Raw genomic sequence first — 21598 nt, 5'->3', positions numbered from 1 at the left:
TTTGGATGATCAGCCATGATCATATTGAATCGCGGTGCTGGCTCGAAGGGCCGAATGGCCTACTCCTGTGTCTATTTTCTATATTTCTATATCTGATTGTCGCAAAGTTCCCAGACGGCTTAATTATCTTCACATGGGAAAGACATTTTCTTACCTGGCCTGGACTGGCCTACGTTTGACTCCAAGTCCACACGAGTGACTCTCAGTCTCCCTTGTGCAAACAATTCAGTTCAACAGCATTCAAAAACAGCATTCGTAATAATTGCTAGTCTTGCTTTGGACGTCAGTAAATGAAAAATAACTAAAATACGTTACTCTGTCCATTCATATAATCTACCTAATAATCAAACCACTTAATACACCTGAACGCTACCAATCAATATCAAAACCAACATTAGGCTGGTTTATTTCAACCCTATTTTTCTCATAAATCACCCATCTTATTGCCAAATGCTTTCAATTTTAGATATCACTCGTATCAATGTCCTTAGTGTTTTTGTATACTTTACATGGAGTGAAAACTAAAGAAAATCGATAAACGTAACCTTATAGAGAGCATTTTTAAACTCCGTGTGCGTTGGAATTTCACATATAGGAGAGTGCACCATTAGACATTTGCGTTCAGGTCTGTCTTATTTACAACATCTTAGGAAATACAATTGTTCACATGGAAATGAAAGTAATACTGCAATCGCCTTTAGAATACAATATTTTCATAAGAAGACATGGAGAATACAGATGACATAACAGAAACTCTTGAAATGTTTTGACCGGGATGTAGGTAAATGTTACGCTTCGAAAGGTCATTATATAGCCACTTTTCGGTTTCTTTTGCATGGCGATAGCAGGTATGGAGCATAGCTGTGTCTATAACGCGTCTTCAAGGGAGGTGGTAGAAGCAGAAAGGATAGCAACCTATACGAGACATTTGGACAGTCTCATAAAGGAGCTGGGAGTAGAGCCTGACCCGTTGAGTTACTCCAGCACGTTTGTGTCTTTTTTGTGAACCAGAATCTGCAGTTCTATGTATCTCTGGGAATCGAGAGATATGGACCATGTATGTGCAGGAAGGTGAGATTAGTTCAGATTGACATCACATATGGCGCATGCCCTGTTCCTGAGCTATGCTGCTTTATGTTCTGTGAGGGAAGTTTTTCAAATTGCTATTGGAATAGTTAATCGGGTCGGCTCGAGGATGACAATTAAGGTTATTGAAAATACTGTTGGCTACAGGGATGAGAGCATTGAGGTACATCATTTGGCGAAACGCAATCTCTGAAGATTTTATTTTGGCGATTTCAGTCTTGCAGGCTTTAGATTGAGCTAAACTACAATTTGATCGGCACTTTAACCCCCAGCAAATCAATATGTGAACGTCGTAATAGCTCAGTGCTCCAAGACCGCGTAATCAATGAGATTTTGTCAAACTATAGTACACTCTTCATTGCACACTCTCTGCACTTTCATGTCAACACTTTTCCATGTCACTGCTTTCCTTCGAGAAAATTATATCAACATCTTTTATAACGTAGAACAGTACAGCATAGGGACAGGCGTTTCGGCCCACAATGTCCGTGCCGAACATGAAGCCAAATTAAACTATTCTGCTCTGTCTGCACGTCATCCATATTCCAAAGTACCCTGGATATCCACATGCTTATCCAAAACGCCTCAAAATCTTTATTACACAAATGTATAACTCTCCTCTGACGTGCACAGTATTACTAATGTTCAGACTGTTTCGTAAAGTATTAGCTTTGAAGAAAATGCGCGACATAGCTCGGCTGCACGAGAACATTTGTGTTGAATTTACAAAAGTACAGATTATCATTGGTATAGAAATGCATTGATATAGAAATAGCCAGCATTTTCAGAAGAAACATGCAACGTAAAGTAAATACTAAGAGCAAATACAAAATCATTCATTTTAATTGAATTTTAAGAAAGTTAAAGCACGTGTTGCATTGTGCTTTTTTCAATGTAGGACAAAAAGGCATGGTTTCCTTGTCGATTTGGGTACAATACCAGCGAGAATAGTACATTGCCAAAATACAGACAACATGACTGTCACGTGCTTTCCACAAACAGAATTTCGCCACCTTAAGGGATAAATTACCATCAAGTGTCTGTTGAGATAGAGTTAAACTGCCGACCACAATGAAAGAAAGACTATGTTGGTCAACCATATATTGGCCCGACGTGTACTTAAGTAGATGAACGGATGGCAAGCTATCTTGGACAGTTTTACATCTTTTAAGGCAGCATTTAAATACCCACGGTTTATTTAACACCCTGTGCCATCAGAGTTTAAAACTACAATGTCTTTTTGAATCAATATTCTTGACGTTTCAAGTTACCAATCAGCACATGTATATGCCGCCAACGCTGGCAATTGAAAGTCACCTTAACCGCGTTAAATATTAACTTTCGAACATGTCAAGAATTTAATATGAAATCCGACGTTCCCGCCGCTTTCATTTCGGAGCATAAATTATTTTGTATTGGTACAACACAGACAACTCAGCGCATCGGATTTAAACATATCAATGGCCAAACAAATGGAGAAGAGATTTCTTCGCACGAAAACTATGCAGTTATCAACCTGATTTTCAGAGTGACTTTGGCCGTGTCAGCAGTGGTAGCTCTATAACTGAACATTACTCATTACATTGTCATTTGTAACTAATCTGGTGGAAGCCACCCTTTTAAAACATTACCAATAGGCCCAGTGTTAGTTGCTCTGCAGTGGACCAAATGAAGTAAGTTGACTTTTGGAGATAGCATTTTTAAAGACTGAAACATTTTAAACAATTCTGTTTTTGATTTTTCAATCACTATCATTTAATAAAAACAACATCAATGAAGTATCTTCATTTCTCATTGTTAGAAAATTAAAAATCTATTTTAATATAATTTGAGTCCATACCAACACTGTTATCTGGCATAGGAGGGATTGACACTGGGCTCAATGCTGAACAACAACTATGTCAATGGAAATTATTTTGCAACCCAGTGGCATATTATTTAAAACGTGTATTTAATTGACAATGAATAAAGGATCCTCTGTCCAAAGTTAAAAGGTTGTGCATGATAATTTGGACAGCGTGTTAATTTAAATGAAAACTAATGAAATGAACATTTCAAACAAAACATTTATATATACCTTAATACACATTATTTACTTGTGGCAATATACAGGGGCAGGATATTTGGAAATAATTATCTGAATTACCAAAGGTAGTATGTGCTAATGTATAGTACGGTGGATTTGTTGGATGTTTAGCAACCATATGTACATACTTGACCTTTGAATGTACTTAAGCATTTCTTAAGATCGGGGAAATTAATTAATCAATAGAATCACTAAGTGTCGTAAATATTATTATTCTACAGGCAAGTCACTTACACCATCCCACTTTCAGTATGAAATTATTTATCATTAAACAATGTTATTCTGAGTTGCTCACGTCAGTACTTTCTTGGAGTACGCATACTAATGTTGCAGGAAAACATTTAACAACCAAAGATGTCAACATCTATTGTCAGTCCGTTTTCACAGTGAAATGGCTACAAAGAATACATCTTTCTAACTTTCATTTCTCTTAAAATTCATTTTCAGTGTGTATCTTTGTGAAAAATCACTATCCTTTTATATGTAATCTGTACAGCCAATATCACAATGCCTATGTTTGGCAAAATTAAAAGTATGTTGATATACAGTTATAGTAAACTTCAATGCGATTAAACTATACAAATTATCTTCCAATGCTTATATCTTTACAATAATATCCTGTCCAGCTTTTCTTCTTTCATTTTCCACATTCAGAATAGGGTCTTTGTTGCAGTTAATTAAATCCAATGATAATAAGTGTAAATATCTCCTCAAATCTTTGCAATACACATTTCAGTGATGTAGATCCATTGAAGATAGGCATCCCCTGCAACTTGAAAGCTGTCTTCTAGAAATAATTGACTGTCATATCAAGTTGTGGTAAAGCCACGTATTTCTTTTGTTCTGAACCAGATATCCACTCACTACAGAACAGTGATGTTAATGATGGTCATAATGCTAAGCATTTCTATATATTATCAGATGTATGAACAGATCTTCATGTATCTATTGTCATTGCATCTTTTTGATGAATATTGTCAGCCTGAAGACACTGAAGAGCCATTGACAGATGGTTTCCGTGGCCTGTTTTTGCTGAATGGAATTTGATGGTTGGTATTGGAGGACCCATTCATAGTTGTTGATATATGAGGGAAGTGTGAATGAGGAGACTGCCCTGGAGTGCAGGGACTGGGCAGTGATGAGGATGTGGATGGTGCAGCAGCTGGGCTATTAGCCTTGTCACTTCCAGAGTCACTTTCTAAATCTCCACTGGTGTTATTTACTCCATCTTGTTGAATCCCGATCTTAATTCTTTTGCATGTTTGCCTCACTCGATATTTCAGAGGAAGTGGTCCATTCTGAAATAAAATTGAAGATATATCAGCAAAGGTTAAAGTTCAAAGATTAAAATTTCTCAGACAGTTGTATGTTGTTGACTTACCCTCCTCCATGTGTAAATATAGGCAATATCCATAAGAGTGTAATAATCTTTCAATGGTTCATCTTCATACATAACGTCAATCTAAGGTGAATAGAAGAAAATAAATAAAATCATTACCAAATATTTTGTTTTGGTAATTTTATACAAATAAGCATCTAACATTTTAAATGAAATAAGTACAACAGTTTGCACCAAAAGTTAAAGTCCTGTTTAACTAATACATATCAATTAACATTTTATAAAAATGCTTTTCAAATATATAAAGTAACTATCAATGTCTTTTGAAGGCAAGTGAGAACATTTTAACCTTCCTTTCTGTAATGAATAATTCATTTGACAGGTTTGAAAAGGTGAGAAATTTGCCGGCTTCCTTGTAACTATTGAACACTTATCTACCCCCTTTACTAACCCTTATCAATCCTTGTGGTTGATGAAAGTAATCTTAATGATTTGATAATTCTGAACTCCCACAGTTGCACGATTCATATTCATTACAATTGAATGGCAGCACCTTTAAACACATCTCCAACTGCACTTTCAATTAAAATTTATTGAAATAAATTCAGCTTCAGCTACCAGTTCACAATAACATTTTTGATATGGAAATAAAATGCACCCAATCCAAAACGGTTTGCGTGTCTCTAAATCTCTTCACATAAAATACTTAGGATATTGTACTTTTCAGAGTTGCATTCTGGCAGAAGCAGAATACAAGTACGTTGTATTCTCTGCCTCTCAAACAAAGCCAGAAATAGTCTGCAAGGATTAATCGCTTCCAAGATTATTTTTAGTATTAGAATATAACACAATGTTTTCTTCTCACCCAGGGCCTTACTTATTCAAGACCACCATTCCTCTGTATATTTGATAAATTAGAATTCAATGTACCTGGAAGGCATGAGGGATGTCCATTTTACTCCTCAGGAATTTTCGTAAATGCATCACAGTCATGGCTGCTGGACAGCGCAAATATCTCTTGTCATTCATCTATAAAAGAATTAAAAAAGATTTGATATAGTTTGTCACTACATATGTTGAGAAAATGAAATCATAATCAAATTAAATAGCAAAGCTGTCTTTGTTACATAAATGTAGCCATCTGAAAAATATTGATCCTATTTATTTTATTTGGCAATAGGTAACATTGAAAATATTGGTGCAAAACAAAAATGATCAAAATGCTCATGTTACATCACCTCATCTTTCGCTTTCTCTTTTTCTGCAGCGCCTTTTCGTTCAGTCCTGTTACACAAGAGTGACAATTTAGTCAAGAGAAATATAAAACCTTGAACAGTACATGATACACTATTCACACGTTCTATTCCTGTACTTACTTATTTTGTTCATAGAATTCAATTGACAAACTAATGATTTCATCATCTGTTATAATCCTCTTTTCTTCTTCTGTGACTTCTCCCCTGTCTTCATTAGAACCATTTGCTGCTGTACAGTTTGGAAAATTAAAATGGTGCAATTTCAGAATATCTTCATACACTTACAGTTAATTAAGCAATCCATCAACATTTGCTAGAAATCATTGGCTCATCTTTGAAATGCTTTATATATTCAGCCGATGGTTTGAGTGCCATTGAACATTTAATGTAAATGAGTAATGTGTCAAAAGGTAACATAAATCTCTTTTGTTAAAATAAAGGGTTAACATCCTTATAACATCAATTCCGCGCTGCACTCCAAAGTAGTAACAGCATAAAATTACCCCTTTGTCTATAGTTTAACAAAAAAATATCCATTGTAATTATAAATCTGCTGGCATTTTGTTTGACATTGATGTTTGAAACTGTCAGCTACATCTGCACACAAAGCTGTTACAATCCTAAACCTTTACAGTGCATCAAATGCACCACGCAATACTTAAACAAATCCTTGCGAAGTATCACCATTATTTTGTGAAAAAACAAAATATTTTGAAAGTTTTGAGATATTATCAAAAACTTAAACTTTTATCAAAAATTTCTAGTTTGAGTTTAGTAAAAACAAAATCAATAAATGTTAGTAGCACAGTTACCGTCAGCAGAGGGATGAGCAGCATAGAAGTCCCTCCTACGTTTCATTTCATCTACAAAGACAGGAGCTATTAGTTGTCCAATTGACAAACAGAAATTCAATTCATATGTAAAGTCACCTAACATAGAGATTTCAGTACTCACCTTTGAAAAGGCCAGGAACTAATTTATATACAATGTCTTGTAAAGTTTTATCGGACCTAAAGAGAAGTTAAATATGATAATTATATATATTCATATATTCAAGCAGAAATATTTTATTCAGCATATGATTTAATTTTGAAAACATTCAATACAATACGATTGTTTTTGGTGGCCCTAATTTAGGTGAGTATCAAGTAATCATTCACTTCATTTGAACTCAATATTTCAAATACAAACCATTTTCAGTTTTTGATACCATACAAAAATAACACTTAAACTATGATAAGTAATTTTAAACAAAATAGATCCTGTCAACTTGGTTAAAGATTTTTAGTAATTTATGACGAGGTTTATTCATTTGATAATGAATTCCTTGTATTAGTATCCACTGGCAAAACGAGAAACAGCCCTGGCTTATCAATAAATTGGATGTTTGTACTGACATTTGCTAAGGAACTTCTTGTATTTTAAGAGTAGTTTAGAAGAACACTTACTCATTTATACATAATAATATTAAGCAGTCCATAACAATTTTTGAATCCAACAATTTTAAAGCTTGCTGCAGAAGTTCTCTCCACCATTTAATAAATATGATTTTCTTTTGGTATTATAATAGAAGAACAGCAATGTGAAATATGTTCAATACACTAGCAAAGTGACATGTTCTTTGTTACATTGGACAGTAATTGGAAATATTTTCCATAAAATGCAATTTGAACAAAAAGTATGCACCTAACAAAGCAGTAAGTTTATTCAGTTAATAATTGAAACATTTTTAACTATCAGATAACATAACTTACAGATAAATTCCAGCTGGTAGTGGAAACATTCCATTAGTAGAATTACTGTAGTATTTATTGTCCACATGGTGCTGAATGATAACAGCCAAGATTAGTTGGTGTCAATTGTTGGACCCATTCTGTTTATGTTTAAACAAATCAGAATGTGAAAATACCACATGTCTCATTCAAGTATTGCCACTTGCTTTTTCCTAGATTCCAGTGCACAAAACATATGCGCAAGATATCTTACTAACCGGTGCAATTGTCTACTGCTTTTTAGAAATGTAACCGCTCTGTCACTTCCATGGGACATAGTTGCTCTGCCACACTCCGCAAACACACGCATTTAACGGTGTTTCATGGTCATCATACGTACACCAATACACACCTAATGTTAAGAAGGGGCCTCGTTTTGTGTACTTGTACATCGCAAATGGGACAGTACTTGCTCGTTTCCAAGTAACGGACAATGCAGGTCTTGCAAACTATAAATAAAAGAGAGTATTTACAATATTTTGCTCATGTTCCAAGAAATGTTCCGTAACAACTCTCGCAGTCTTTCAATTTCTCTCTCACACACACACACACTGTCATCTGAGCTGGAGCACATGAGAACACTCACATGAATGTAGACACTCGATGATGGTTGTCGCATCGATGAAGTAACCTCCACACAACACACACATCAAGTGAGGATTTAGTTCGGTTATTTTGATTCGTGTTGTTCGGTGCATTTTCGAACTAAAATGGCCGCGTTCTGAAAGCTGAACAGAAACACAACTCATACAAGGGCAATTATATTTCTTCCATGAAATATCAATTGCCATATTAAAGACACAGGCTTGGTTTCACTGTAATATTCACAGAGCAAGTCGGGTAAACCACCCGCCAGATCCTACAAAAGCAATACGCAATAAAAAGTAAGTACAATGGAATCCACGGTTGATCAGAAAATTGTGATTTGTGAAATAACATTAGCTTAAAGGATGGTGAGGTAAATAAATATCAGTTTACTGACATTTTGTGTCCCTCGTTGATTTAGCCTTAATTGGTAAAATGGTAAAAAATAAACCCCATTTGTAGAATTATTGATACATCCGAAGCTAAAAGGCTTTTCATGAAATGCTCAGAAGCTGAAGTGCAAACCCCTGCAGCATAGGGCAAAACTACCCAATTAATGGGAGATCAATTGAGAAAGACCCCGCTGCATCTTTCTTCTAATCAAAAAGACTTCATGATCTTATTCGCGCCACCTTTCCGCTGAGCCCAACTGCGAATATTACATGAAAAAACTCATACACCAACCACATGCAGGTATGTAACAATGAACCACGAACAGTACTCTTGATCATTCTTATTGTCTTTGTTTCCTTCGTGTTTAAGGATAACAAATCCGCATCTTCTAGACTTTGCACACACACACATGCAAGTCGAGTGTGCCCAACACACACTTCTTTCTATGAACCCCGCATGCCTTTGGGCTCATTACGCGGCTCCAAGACGCGTCGGGATCGATGGAAATTCGCAGTAAGACAAAGCAACTATTTAAGTAGCAAAACACGTCTGTATTACAAGCATCATCGCAGCTGGATTTGCCATCGGCCGTTTCATGCTTGACATTAAACCAACGATTCACCGGCACCGCGTAAAGCGAAACAGGAAGAATTGTGTTCTATAAAGCCATTTCCGGCAATTACATGTTGGTTTGCAAATATTTTAATGAACATCGCGTAGTTATATTAGTAATGTCATGCAGATTACCAAAGCCAATCCGTTACAAATGTAATAAATTAAATAATGCTTGTGTACAACACGGGGACCATTCTTGATGATCAAAAAGGCAAATTGACGTCTGCTGGAGCCCTCACTCGGCAATTCTTGCAGTTACTATAGCAACTTGGGTTATACTTGGCATTTCGCCAAAGGACCGAAAATAGAGCGAGCTTCTGCAGGGGAGACCACGGCGATCACGTGGAAATATCGCCAATTTAAAACCTACAACTTAAATCAGAACCGGAGGACGATCAGAGCCACCTAAACATGCAAATCTCACCGCCATTTCAAATGAGCCTCAACACAGCGCACATCATCGTTTTTTTTGTTGGGTCTCCTTGAGATAGTCTCCACGTCGACACTAGCTTTAAGTAGTGGCTTTTGTGATCGCACGGTTTTCTTCTGTAAACGCCTCTCTCCTTCTCGGAGCAGCTTTAATGGGAGTCTGCGGTTCCGCCACACAGGGTCACTTTGATAGAGTACGCCTATTGATTAATAATTAATTAATTGATCAGAAAACAAGAACTCGCCGTGGTCCAATGTTTCACTTAACTTTTCGAGGGCAGTGAGCCCTCTGTAAATGTAAAAAAAAAAAAAAGCAAACTGTTTGATTTCCTCAAGCACAACCAGCAAGAAATGACCAACATGCAAATAATCGTGACGCGAAATATTCAACAGCAACCAGGGGCAAATACACGCAACACACACCATCAAACAGATGGAAAAGATAATTAATTATCGCACATAATTATAATCCCTATCACACCGTGTATATTTAAGATTAATACATTCATTACAGTTTCATATATAAAGGCAAATTTTAACCACAGCGCCGACCCGCGACGTTTCGAAGTAATCAAGCTACAACATCAGCAATCATCATGTCTGGATTTTTTTTGTAGGTAGCATTTGGTCTTCAGACACAAACGATGCACAGAATCCAGTAGCATCCCATTCATTGTCCTTCCATGCAGTCCCAACACAAAACGCAGAACTCAATGCGATCAGTGTTAATTTACTGAGAATAATCGTTTTATACAGATTCGCTGACGCCACTCGGGCTTCGAACCTCATCAAAAAGTGCTCGTTCATTCAGTGTTGCAAGTCACACAATTCTCGGCACATGGATGTATTCGTAGCCTGCATATGTACCCTGAGAGGTATCTCACTACCAAGTGGCGTAGATCCTATCGGCGATAGAGCGATTAAAAACAAAATAAAAACAAACCACGTGTTTCACAATGCTCCGTTGTCATCATGACTCGTGATTTGTCGCTCTTATCAAAGTGAGATCAACTGAACGGCTATGGATTTAGCTGATCAATAGATTAACCACTTCATCTGTGAAAACCTCATCTCGGACAGACAAGCCAAAGCTGGTACATATATATATCTATCCATGTAAACACACGTGTTTTATATCACATACCCGTGGGCTTCCGTTTATGCCAGATAATTCATTTCAGCTGTGGGACTTTGTGTCTCCCTGATTTATATTTTAAGCCCCACGTTTTCCTATTATCAGCGAGGTAAACAATTAGCCTTCTGACATGTACACACACCAGTTCCATGCAACTAAGAATTCTATTTTGTATCTGAATAAAATGCAAGAAAAAACCCAATGTCTATGCCATTTGGGCATACGTCTTTAAGACACTTTTAGACAACCCATATCTCAAAAATGCAGATGCTATTCCAATATATGTAACAGTAACATTGGCCACGATGTCGAACAGCAACATTTAAGGCAAAGTATGATTGTACAATTTAAAAAAAACCACACAAATGTGCCGGTCAGCTTCTTTATAACAAAACAAAACCTCAGGAGCTGCTAAAACCATAACACACTCAACACCCTCTGGACACACACACTATTTTGAAAGCAACAATAAATCTAAACCACAGTGCAAACAAAATTCAAGTAATTAACTAAAATAGAATTTCCCACTGCTGAAACCAAATACACGGATAAAGGGAATACTGTCAAAAGGAGTTTCTTCAATGGGTTCTCTGATTTCAGGGCAATCATTAAATTAAAAAAGAAACAAGCATTATTTTTGGTCTAAAGAGAGTTCTTTGCAGCTCTCAAATTCTTATTCTCGGCATATTGGCTCAATCACACCGCAGAAAGGACCACCTCAATTGTAACGGAAGGATGGGGTTCGGAGACCTTATGTTGGGTGTTATTCTGCAACTTCACAACATTTGCAGTCACTCCTTGCTTGCAATAAACCATAGACGAATTGCTTCCAAGGCTATCTGTTCCTCCTGCTCAATGTACATTCGGTGTCCATACAAGCAAGGGATGGATAACCAGCGCTTTGCCCTGCCTTTGCCCCCATCCCTTCCCGAGGCGACCACCGCCATCTTCACCATCAACTACTAAAAACACTGGGCTAGGACTGCACACGCCGCCAATGTGTTCTCGGAAAGCACTCTAATAAATCTATCTGGACAAAAAAGGGGGAAAAACACTTACTCCCACTCATACCCAGACCGAGCATACCTCGTGCTCTCTCTGGAAATAGCTGCTGTCAATCTGATCGGATCGCCAATTAAAGAAAAATGTCAATAAACACGAATAAAAAGAACCTCCCGACACCCCGACACTTGGTTCCCACAAAGCTTTAGGTGGTTCCTGTTTATTTATTTGCTCCGGACACCACGAGTACTGTACGAGAATACGCGGGGCACCGCCACCAACCGCCATGTTTACCCTCAAAATCCAAAGGACTCTTGAGAAGTTAAGTTCAGAAAACGCACCGCGCTCGACTTTTCACCCAAACAGTCACATAAGCATGTTCCCTATCCTGTGTGGATTCCAACTCTATAAAATCGTTCCAGTAGGTCGCCCGTTTGATGTGAAAACTTACATTTATATCAGAGGTGAGCAATGACGCGTCGACGGTGCAGCAGCAAATTTCCACCATGGTTAGATTTCAAAGAAATCTAAATAAAAATCGGCCACAGCTAGAACCTCCCAAGTTACAACGATCGAAAGTATAAATATTATTCTGCCGACACAAACGAGCAGAACGATCGTAGGCACAACCGCGGCGGAGAATCGAACAAAAATGTCCAGAAGTGCATAACGAAACTGAGAGGAAATAAGGAGGGCGAATAGACGCCGTGTTGCTGTCAGCAGTAAGAGCGAGAGAGAGGAGAGTGAGAGAGAGAGAGAGAGAGAGAGAGAGGGGGAGAGAGAGAAAGAGAGAGAGAGAGAGAGAGAGAGAGGCAGCACCGGGTGCACTTTCAACAGCGAAATCGGCCTCAAATCCTGGGCAGAATGTACCTGGGAAATGTTTCCTGAGCAGCGCAGCCGTGAGACACCATGCCCCGGGAACGCCGACTCCGGCCCACGGCGTCCACTCCGCAGAAAACAATGAAAGTTGTAGATCAGGAGGAAAAAATGAATAGCAGCCAAGCGGCCATCTTGCATGAACTGCAGACGCTGTCAATTGCATTCGCAGAGGCTGCAGCTTTCAGAGAGAGAGAGAGGGGAGAGAGAGAGGGAGAGGGAGACAGAGAGAGGGAGGGAGGGAGAGGGCGAGCAAGAAAATAACATTGGTTAAACGCCTGCCCTGCAACCCTGGCAGCCACTCTGGCATCAGGACGCAATCCACACACTTGCAATATTTATTCTCTCGATTCTACCTTATTCCGGGGCAGCAAGACGGCCGGGCTGTTCCCGGTTGTAGAAGTTGGTTTAAAAAAAACACCCCCGAAGCCCAGTGATGGGTGCCGTGAAACTGACACCGTCCCCCAAAATGGCTCGACTTCGACCGCCCCCAATCTGTCACGTGGTATCATTCCTTAAGGGTGGCCTGGGAATTAGAGTCGGTGTAATCAGAGCCGACCCCCTCCCCTCCCCCGTCTCCATGCACCGCCCCCCACCACCCGTCTCCCCCTTCAAAAAAAATACCACTAAATAATGCACCCTTTACCAGCTCCGCGCGTCGGCTTCAGCTCAAGATCCATTCGACCAATATCAACAAGCTTTAAAAAAAAAATCTATATACACTGGCCGACGGAGTGAAGCGAATGGTTTTCGATGCAGGAAACATACGGCCGAATATTCCCCTGAACTTCTATTCTTGGAAAGCAATTGACAAGAAATATATCCAAATTAGAAAATGCAACGTTCCAGGAGCTATAGATTGGTATAGGATTAGGTACAGAACTGCATTGGCTTGTAGCCGAGGTTTGCACTGAAGCGATCCTACCGTGACACAAATTTTGAGATTTTTCTAGTGTTGTTTGTACGAACGGAATTTTTCCGACGGATTCTTTAAAAACTGCTTGAACCAGCCGGAATCCTGAAGGCGGGTTATTTCATTGCTCGTACCTGTGCCTTCAAATGTACCCAGATGCCCATGATATCCTTCTTGACAAATTTAAGATTCATACTTGTCGACAAGGGAGGAGGGGGGCACAATATTGAGGGGGTATCAGCTTTGGGCATCTGCAACTGAACGATCTTGGTTTGGGTACGTTTTATACTCAATATCTAAATACCGACGCGAGGCGCTGGAAAAATACTGCGTTAGGCTTTTAAATGCGATTTCTCCTTATTTATTTAAACATAATTAAATTCTAGTATTATCAAGGGCACAAGGCAATAGCTTGTGTAAAGCCACAGGTGAACGCTTTTGATGAAAAGAAGTTCTCTAACTATTGGACAATACTCCATAATTCGAATTAAGTTTGCCACCCCCTGCCCATCGCGCTCTCGCTCTCTCGCTCCACCATTTGCTACCTGACCTGGATGTGGGTATGTATTTACATTTCGGGGAATTAAGACATTTATTAAATTCGAATCTGCCAGACATTTGAAAAGTAATTGACTTCATCGCGTGTCAAAATATGGAAGAAATTCGAAAAACATCCAGCAATCGGCCAACGTGTGAAATTATTTACAAACGAAAAGGGTGCAAGGAAAAAGAAAATGAAATCTCAAGCCATAAGAATCTCTTTATTTAGGAAAAAAATGTGTAGTATATACAGATGAACATGAACAAAAGTACAAAATGTTGGTCACTCTATAAATATACAAGTCTGATACTGCACCACGTCTTCATCTACACAAGCATTTTATTAATTTTACGAAGACAGCAGAATTTTATACATTTCGTCAAATGCAGAGTTGGAACTATTCATTTGTGGTTTCGCTGTTTACTTCGCTTGCATTAGATCTGGAAGAGCGCAGGTTTTGGCGGATTCATTTTATGCCACCCACAGCTTGGAGTTCAATCGCGGTCCTCGCAGCTCCATCAATTACATTTGACTCGCCTTCTCCATGCTTTTAGCCGCGTCCTTCAACTTCCCCAAAAGATCCTATAAAGGGAACAGTTTTTGTTAATAAAAAAATGCACATCTATTTCATCGACAGGGAAAGGGAAACGTTTTGTACCATTAAGGAAGGTCATATCAAGTCTCTTTCCGGGAATACATTCCCGAAATGTGTCGCACATCAAAATGATTTTTTTTTTAATGCAAACAATGTCAACAGACTTTGTCAGCAGCATGCAATAGCTTATCTCGCGTTAAAGCAGAAGCAGCGAGTCAAATGGTTGCGAGTCCATGTCGCTTCTCCACGTTTTGGGGGGCTGTTGTTTCACTGTTGAATTAAAATCCGAGAATTGCAAATCCATATATATATAAAAAAATTAAACTCGCGGCCACGGAGATTAAAAAACCCCACATCGGAACATTTCACAGAGCAGACGGATCCGACAACAGCATTTTACTACAACATTTTCGCTGCTTTACTACAGTTAGCAGTTACAAAAAAATCTTCTCGTAATAAACCTCAACGGCCAAAATGCCGACTGCCGAGCAGTGTTTTAGTAAATTAAAACCAGGCAGGTCGACGGTCTGTCAAACGGTGAATAACAAGCAGCGACAGCAAAAGCACTAAAAAATTGCAAATATTAAGTTATTGACACGAAATGATTCGGGTTTACATTGGTTAATAAGTAGAACTCAAACACAATCAAAGCCGCAAAGAATCAAAGTATTTATTTTATCCCTCCAACTGTAAATTGCTCCTTAAAATTATACGATGCAAAGTGGCGATGTTAGGAAAAGGTGATATTGCAGCGAGGTAAATCCAGTAAGTGATAACTAGACCCTGGAACATAAGAACAAATAGGCAGAACTGAAAAAAAAACATTTTCTATTTCAATGGAACAGTGAAAATCACTGCAATCAAAAAGGGGGAATTGAAGGTGGCTCAATGTGTGAGAAAAGAGTGGACATTGAAATCAATATGATTGAAATGTTAAAACATAAGCGATTTATCATGATTGAAACAGCTTGTATTTTAGATTATCCCATTATTTCCTAATAAACATTTCTCACCGCGTTCCAAAACAGCACATGCATGACGTTTTTTTTTTTTGCATTAGCGCAACCGGTTTCGTCCTTTCTGGGTCAAATTGTAATACAGTAAATTAAAACCTGGGCGACAAAACAAGTGCATTTGGTAAAACGACGGAATGTTTTTGTTAAAATACCTGCAATTGCTCCATTGTACAACTGAAAGTAACATCCTGAGCTGGTCGGGATCCATTCTGCAAGAAGGTTAACGCACTATTAAACTGTGTCGAAAAGCAAATGCAAAATACGGTATCCGGCGCGTTTTCTGGCAGTTTCCCCCTTACCTCCACATTCAAGGTCAACAAATATGCTGGTTGATTAACTTTATGCAGATGGTTATTCTGCAAGAAAAAAAGTCGGGGATAAACAAGGACATTTGAAAATGAAAACGTTTCCCGCTATCCCAACAGATGCAGAGATTAAACGTCAGTTTTTTACCCTAATGTGATATTCCAATCGCCAAGAAGCATCAATGATATGTGAAGGATATCTCGCCAAGCTGCAGAATATATAATTTAAAAAATCAATTATTTCTGTAAGAAATTTCCAAGGTTCATACAAATGTCAATCCACCCCCTAAATCCCATAATACCATCCCTGCTACCACATTTCTCAATGCATCAGCCCCCACCCAGCCCTTGTTAAAAGTCGTGACGTTGAAGAACTGGGTTTTATCCAATAGTCATTTTGGCTCAGGTTTCCCCAGTCTATATTGAAACCCGTCCTGTATGGATGTTGTGAATACCATTGCTTGGTGCATGAGGGATAAAACTAAACACATGGAATAAGTGGTAATGTCCAAAACAAAACCTGTCATTATCATTAGCAACAGTGTGGAACAATCATAAGGCAAATTCACCGAATGTCGTACCTATATTCACAACTTCCGTTTCTCAATACATTAATTGAACATTTATTTTGAGACAATCATTTAAAATATATTGCCTGAACACTGAAAAGTTACTCAAGCATTGATTTGCTAAAGTAACTGTGAGATTACGATTCCAGTCAGTCGTTCTCCGTAATGTTTCTAAAAGTTGCAACCCAGTGTTGCCTACAAAAAAAGTTATCATTCATAATGGGGCCACAGTTTAAGAATAAGGAGTAAGCCATTTAGAACGGAGACGAGGAAACACTTTTTCTCACAGAGAGTAGTGAGTCTGTGGAATTCTCTGCCTCAGGCAGGTTCTCTGGATGCTTTCAAGAGAGAGCTAGACAGGGCTCTTAAAAATAGCGGAGTCAGGGGATATGGGGAGAAGGCAGGAACGGGGTACTGATTGGGGGTGATCAGCCATGATCCCATTGAATGACGGTGCTGGCTCGAAGGGCCAAATGGCCTGCTCCTGCACCTATTGTCTATTGTGTATTGTCTATATCGAAGTGACTGCATTTAAAACCAGTCCAAGTATCCACAGTCGGCTGGGGATTGGCACAAATAAATAATTGTTAGATTGCGTCGGTTAAGTAATTATGATGTGCGGGCATCACGCATGCGGTTAAATAAATGCCAGAGCAGAATCTAAAATAAACTGTTTATATTAACCAGATTAGAACATTTTGAATCTAATACCCAAGATGCAACACGGAATTACACACTCAGATTGACATTTTGTATTATAGACCAGCTGTGCAAATGTAATTACCACTCACCCTCCAAGTAGGCTTTCCACTTTATCTTTGTTCTTCTAAATATCAAAAGGAAACACACCAACTTAGTCGCAATAACAGAGTTGAAATAATAATGTTTGCAGTGACTGTTTTTCTTTCAATATCTAGGTGCTGGCGGCATCTGTGCGTGTCAAAGTCTGTTATGACAGATCCACACGGAACTACAAGATCACAACTCAAAATAACGCTTTGAAATCAATGATCTACGTTAAGCAATTACACATCAGTAAAATGAAAATAAATTAAATTATCTGTATATTTTCTCATGACAACTTGTTAATTTGCAGTAAAACTACAATTTTTACAAAGCAACACTGTGGAATACAAGATTCATCAAACCTGGTATGTTGCACAAAATAAGTCTATTCTTTCTCCTCCCAGCCTGCAGTCTTCCAGTACCGTGCTGAAAGTAAATAACGCTGGTTACAAAACACCCCTACACCCGAAAAGGAAGTTTGACCGAATATTATCGATATTCATAAATCGACTACATGGTAACCTTATAGTCGACGCGTCGGCGTTGTGTTTTCCAGCCTCCAAAACACATGTTGCAATGGCTACATTGCATTGTTTCACCAAAGTCAAGTCCACATTTGCCAGCTCTGCATGATCTGCACAACAAGGGTAGATTATGGATTTGCAATACCATGTCCACATTAAAAAAAAAAGGTTTCACCTGCTAGCGGTTCACATTTTGCCAGGGCACAAATGCCATTTGTTCATCCACATTATAAAAAGCAAAACGGTTCCCCTGGAAAACTGACATATTTTACTCTTTATTGACATGGAATTATTTTGACAAAGCCTGGTCTTCAATGGTAACCCACAGTTATATCTTCACATGCACGGATCGGACTTTAAACATTCTGTTGAAGCATCTAATTAAAGCAGAATACAGTCCAGTTCGGTCCTCAATCCTGATGTATTAGGCCTCAGGATATCAATTCACAACAATGAAAACGTCCAGGCTCAACATGCACAACGCGTCATGAGCTCAAAAACAAAGCAGCAGTCAACACAACCCGGTTAGTAAATAAACTATGCCTTCAGATTTTAATTTGGAGCTGCATTCGGGAGCATTGCGACAGCGAGCCGTTTGCAGAGGAACAGCCCAACCGTGTCCTTCCTGCAACTCACACATCAGTGGAAAAAATCCCCAGCCCCTCGTCCTCCCTCCCCCCTCCCCGCAAACTGCTGCAACATACGCGCTTACCCAATGTCGCTCCGTCTGTTTGCGGGTTTAGGAGGCTCTCGAAAGCCGCTTCCACTAAAATGTGGAAGGTTTTGTCGGAGAAGTGGCTGGGATCGGCCAGCAATTGCAATCCTTTCAGTGCATACTCTGGCAGCTCCATTGTGCATGGACTGACCTTCGACACGGGGCCACGTGATCGGGCTCAGCTGATACACACGGATGTGACAGTGTTAGTAATGAACTGAGCTGGGAGGCGAGCAGCGTGCATACTCCCTGGTGGAAAACCTGCCCACCACTTGATTGTAGTCATTTAGCAGCCGGTCGTGTGGACAGATTTTTCATAAACACAATAGCAGAAGCTTAATATCGTATTCAATATAGTGAAAATATTTGAATGACTCATTTCCGCAAAGTGCTACTCTTCAACACCAGCCCAACGTTACCGTTTACTCATTTGATTGTTAATAGAAACAGCAGATTAGTAGATGTCTCCACGAGTGTGGGTAGATGCAAATGATCAATCTGGATCTCATCAGTTTAACGTCTATGTGTAAATTACACGCGCTAGTAAATGCAATCATTGTGCTTTAGTTATAGAAAGCACGATGGAAGGTAGGTGTCCGGCTAGATGGTTGCTGTTGCTGTGCTGACATGAACCATCCAGGGCGGCTTCATAAGATTTCTATACTTTCACTCCCCATGTTTCATTTATTGGCATTGACCAAATCAATTAGGAACTTTCCTGCAATTCATCTATTATCATCAATTAAATATATATATATAAAGCTAACTTTAGATAAAGAAAATTGTGTTAGGTATTGGAATAATTATTTTGCTAAACACTGTGCTTCTCTTTACATTTTACTATAAAAAATATTACACCAATAAGCTCTCATTGATTAAACATCTGGTCAGTGGTGTTGGCTAGCTGTAGTTTAAGCACAACCAGAGCAAAGCTACTCTATTGAATATTGCCTTAATTGTATGCTACATGTAACTTTTGTTGCAGTAAGATAGAAACATAGAAACATAGAAAATAGGTGCAGGAGTAGGCCATTCGGCCCCTCGAGCCTGCACCGCCATTCAATATGATCATGGCTGATCATCCAACTCAGTATCCTGTACCTGCCTTCTCTCCATTCCCCCTGATCCCTTTAGCCACAAGGGCCACATCTAACTCTTAAATATAGCCAATGAACTGGCCTCAACTACCTTCTGTGGCAGAGAGTTCCAGAGATTCACACTCTCTGTGTGGAAAATGTTTTTCTCATCTCGGTCCTAAAGGATTTTCCCTTTATCCTTAAACTGTGACCCCTCGTTCTGGACTTCCCCAACATCGGGAACAATCTTCCTGCATCTAGCCTGCCCAACCCCTTAAGAATTTTGTAAGTTTCTATAAGATCCCCCCTCAATCTTCTAAATTATAGTGAGTACAAGCCGATTCTATCCAGTCTTTCTTCATATGAAAGTCCTGACATCCCAGGAATCAGTCTGGTGAACCTTCTCTGTACTCCCTCTATGGCAAGAATGTCTTTCCTCAGATGTAGCAGTGAACCTAATTTTGCGGGAAACATGATTAAGCTTGGACTAATTAACCTTGAAAATAAATTTTCGCCATAACAACTCGTGAGTTTGATCAAAACAATGACGACGGGTATAGAGAGAAGTTGTGAGCAAATCCAAATGTTTATTACCAATCACGTGGATAGAAATCGATGTCCACACAAAGCAAAGCTGAGGAATCACAAGGTGCAAATGACCCAGAGAGGGCTGGGAGACTACTGAAAGGATGGAATGTATTGGAAGGAATAGAAGACGATTTTTCACACAAAGGGTGGTGGGTGTATGGGACAGGCTGCCAGAGGAGGTAGTTGAGGCAGGATCTATCCCAACATTTAAGAAACAGGTACATGGATTGGACAGGTTTGGAGGGTTATGGACCAAATGCTGGCAGGTGGGACAAGTGTAGATGGGACATGTTGGCCAGTGTGGGCAAGTTGGGCCGAAGGGCCTGTTTCCACACTGTATCACTCTATGACTCTATGATTAGGAGGAATTCAAATTGTGCAAAATGGAGACTCAGTGCTGCATTCAAGAGTAACTGGTAGAATTTGGTGTGGATATCTGATTCATCAATAGATGGCAGTTTATAAGAGATGGCGAATAATAAACTGCACTGCACAGATTGAGTTCAGAAGAACTACAGCATAGGTAAAGATTTCAGCAACAACAAAGTAAATCAGAGTGAATAGAGGCATATAACGGAGGTGGAAGTGAGCAGTGTTGCTGATAGTCAAGATCTGAAGTTTAAAGCTCAACCAAGTACCAGTTACAGTGTTGGAGTTATGGATTAAAGTCATGATGTCAGTTGGAAGACATTTAGACATTTAGACTCATATAGGTCTTGTTGTCTGACAATGACAAGGCCAGCTTGAGACCAGGATTCTAACTCATGTACAGTACTTTGACCGATGACCACCGCATCAGTTTTTAAAAAAAGTTTTGTTACCTGCAATGCAAACCTCACGGATTAATTTAATTTTTCATAACTTCTAAATGTTTGCATGGTTCGGTGGTGGGAAAGATGCTGGAATCGATTATTAAAGAGGTAATAATGGGGCATTTGGATAGCAATAAAATGATTAGTCCAAGTCAACATGGATTTATGAAAGGGAAATCATGCTTGACTAATCTTCTGGAGTTATTTGAGGATGTGACAAGTAAAATGGATGAAGGGGTGCCAGTGGAGGTAGTGTATCTAGACTTTCAGAAAGCCTTTGATAAGGTCCCGCACGGGAGACTGGTGACTAAAATTAGAGCACATGGTATTGGGGGTAGGGTGTTGACATGGATAGAAAATTGGTTGGCAGACCGGAAGCAAAGAGTAGGAGTGAACGGGTCCTTTTCAGAATGGCAGGCAGTGGCGAGTGGAGTGCCGCAATGCTCGGTGTTGGGGCTGCAGCTATTTACCATATATATTAATGATTTGGAAGAGGGAATTAGGAGCAACACTAGCAAGTTTGCGGATGACACAAAGCTGGGTGGCAGTGTGAACTGTGAAGAGGATGTTAGGAGGTTGCAGGG

General features: G+C 39.2%; 1 protein-coding gene across 1 annotated transcript; it reads right to left on the bottom strand.

Moving 5' to 3' along the window:
• Nucleotides 1-1911: 1911 nt before the first annotated feature.
• Nucleotides 1912-18707, bottom strand: LOC116985375 (polycomb complex protein BMI-1-like). Its single transcript, XM_033040151.1, has 20 exons — nucleotides 18536-18707; nucleotides 17822-17933; nucleotides 17662-17725; nucleotides 17305-17339; nucleotides 16093-16153; nucleotides 15939-15995; nucleotides 15792-15848; nucleotides 14555-14610; nucleotides 11225-11286; nucleotides 9557-9761; nucleotides 8993-9044; nucleotides 8126-8267; nucleotides 7892-7988; nucleotides 6722-6777; nucleotides 6580-6630; nucleotides 5888-5996; nucleotides 5750-5795; nucleotides 5442-5540; nucleotides 4554-4634; nucleotides 1912-4470 (listed from the first exon to the last, which is right to left on the bottom strand). The coding sequence occupies exons 1-20, from the start codon at nucleotides 18672-18674 to the stop codon at nucleotides 4150-4152; spliced, it is 1902 nt and encodes a 633-aa protein (XP_032896042.1). The 5' UTR covers nucleotides 18675-18707; the 3' UTR covers nucleotides 1912-4149.
• Between the last annotated feature and the right edge of the window lie 2891 nt (nucleotides 18708-21598).

This window comes from Amblyraja radiata, chromosome 2 (genome assembly GCF_010909765.2).
Source record: "Amblyraja radiata isolate CabotCenter1 chromosome 2, sAmbRad1.1.pri, whole genome shotgun sequence".
NCBI lineage: Eukaryota > Metazoa > Chordata > Chondrichthyes > Rajiformes > Rajidae > Amblyraja > Amblyraja radiata.
This window is presented reverse-complemented; position numbering and strand designations above follow the sequence as displayed.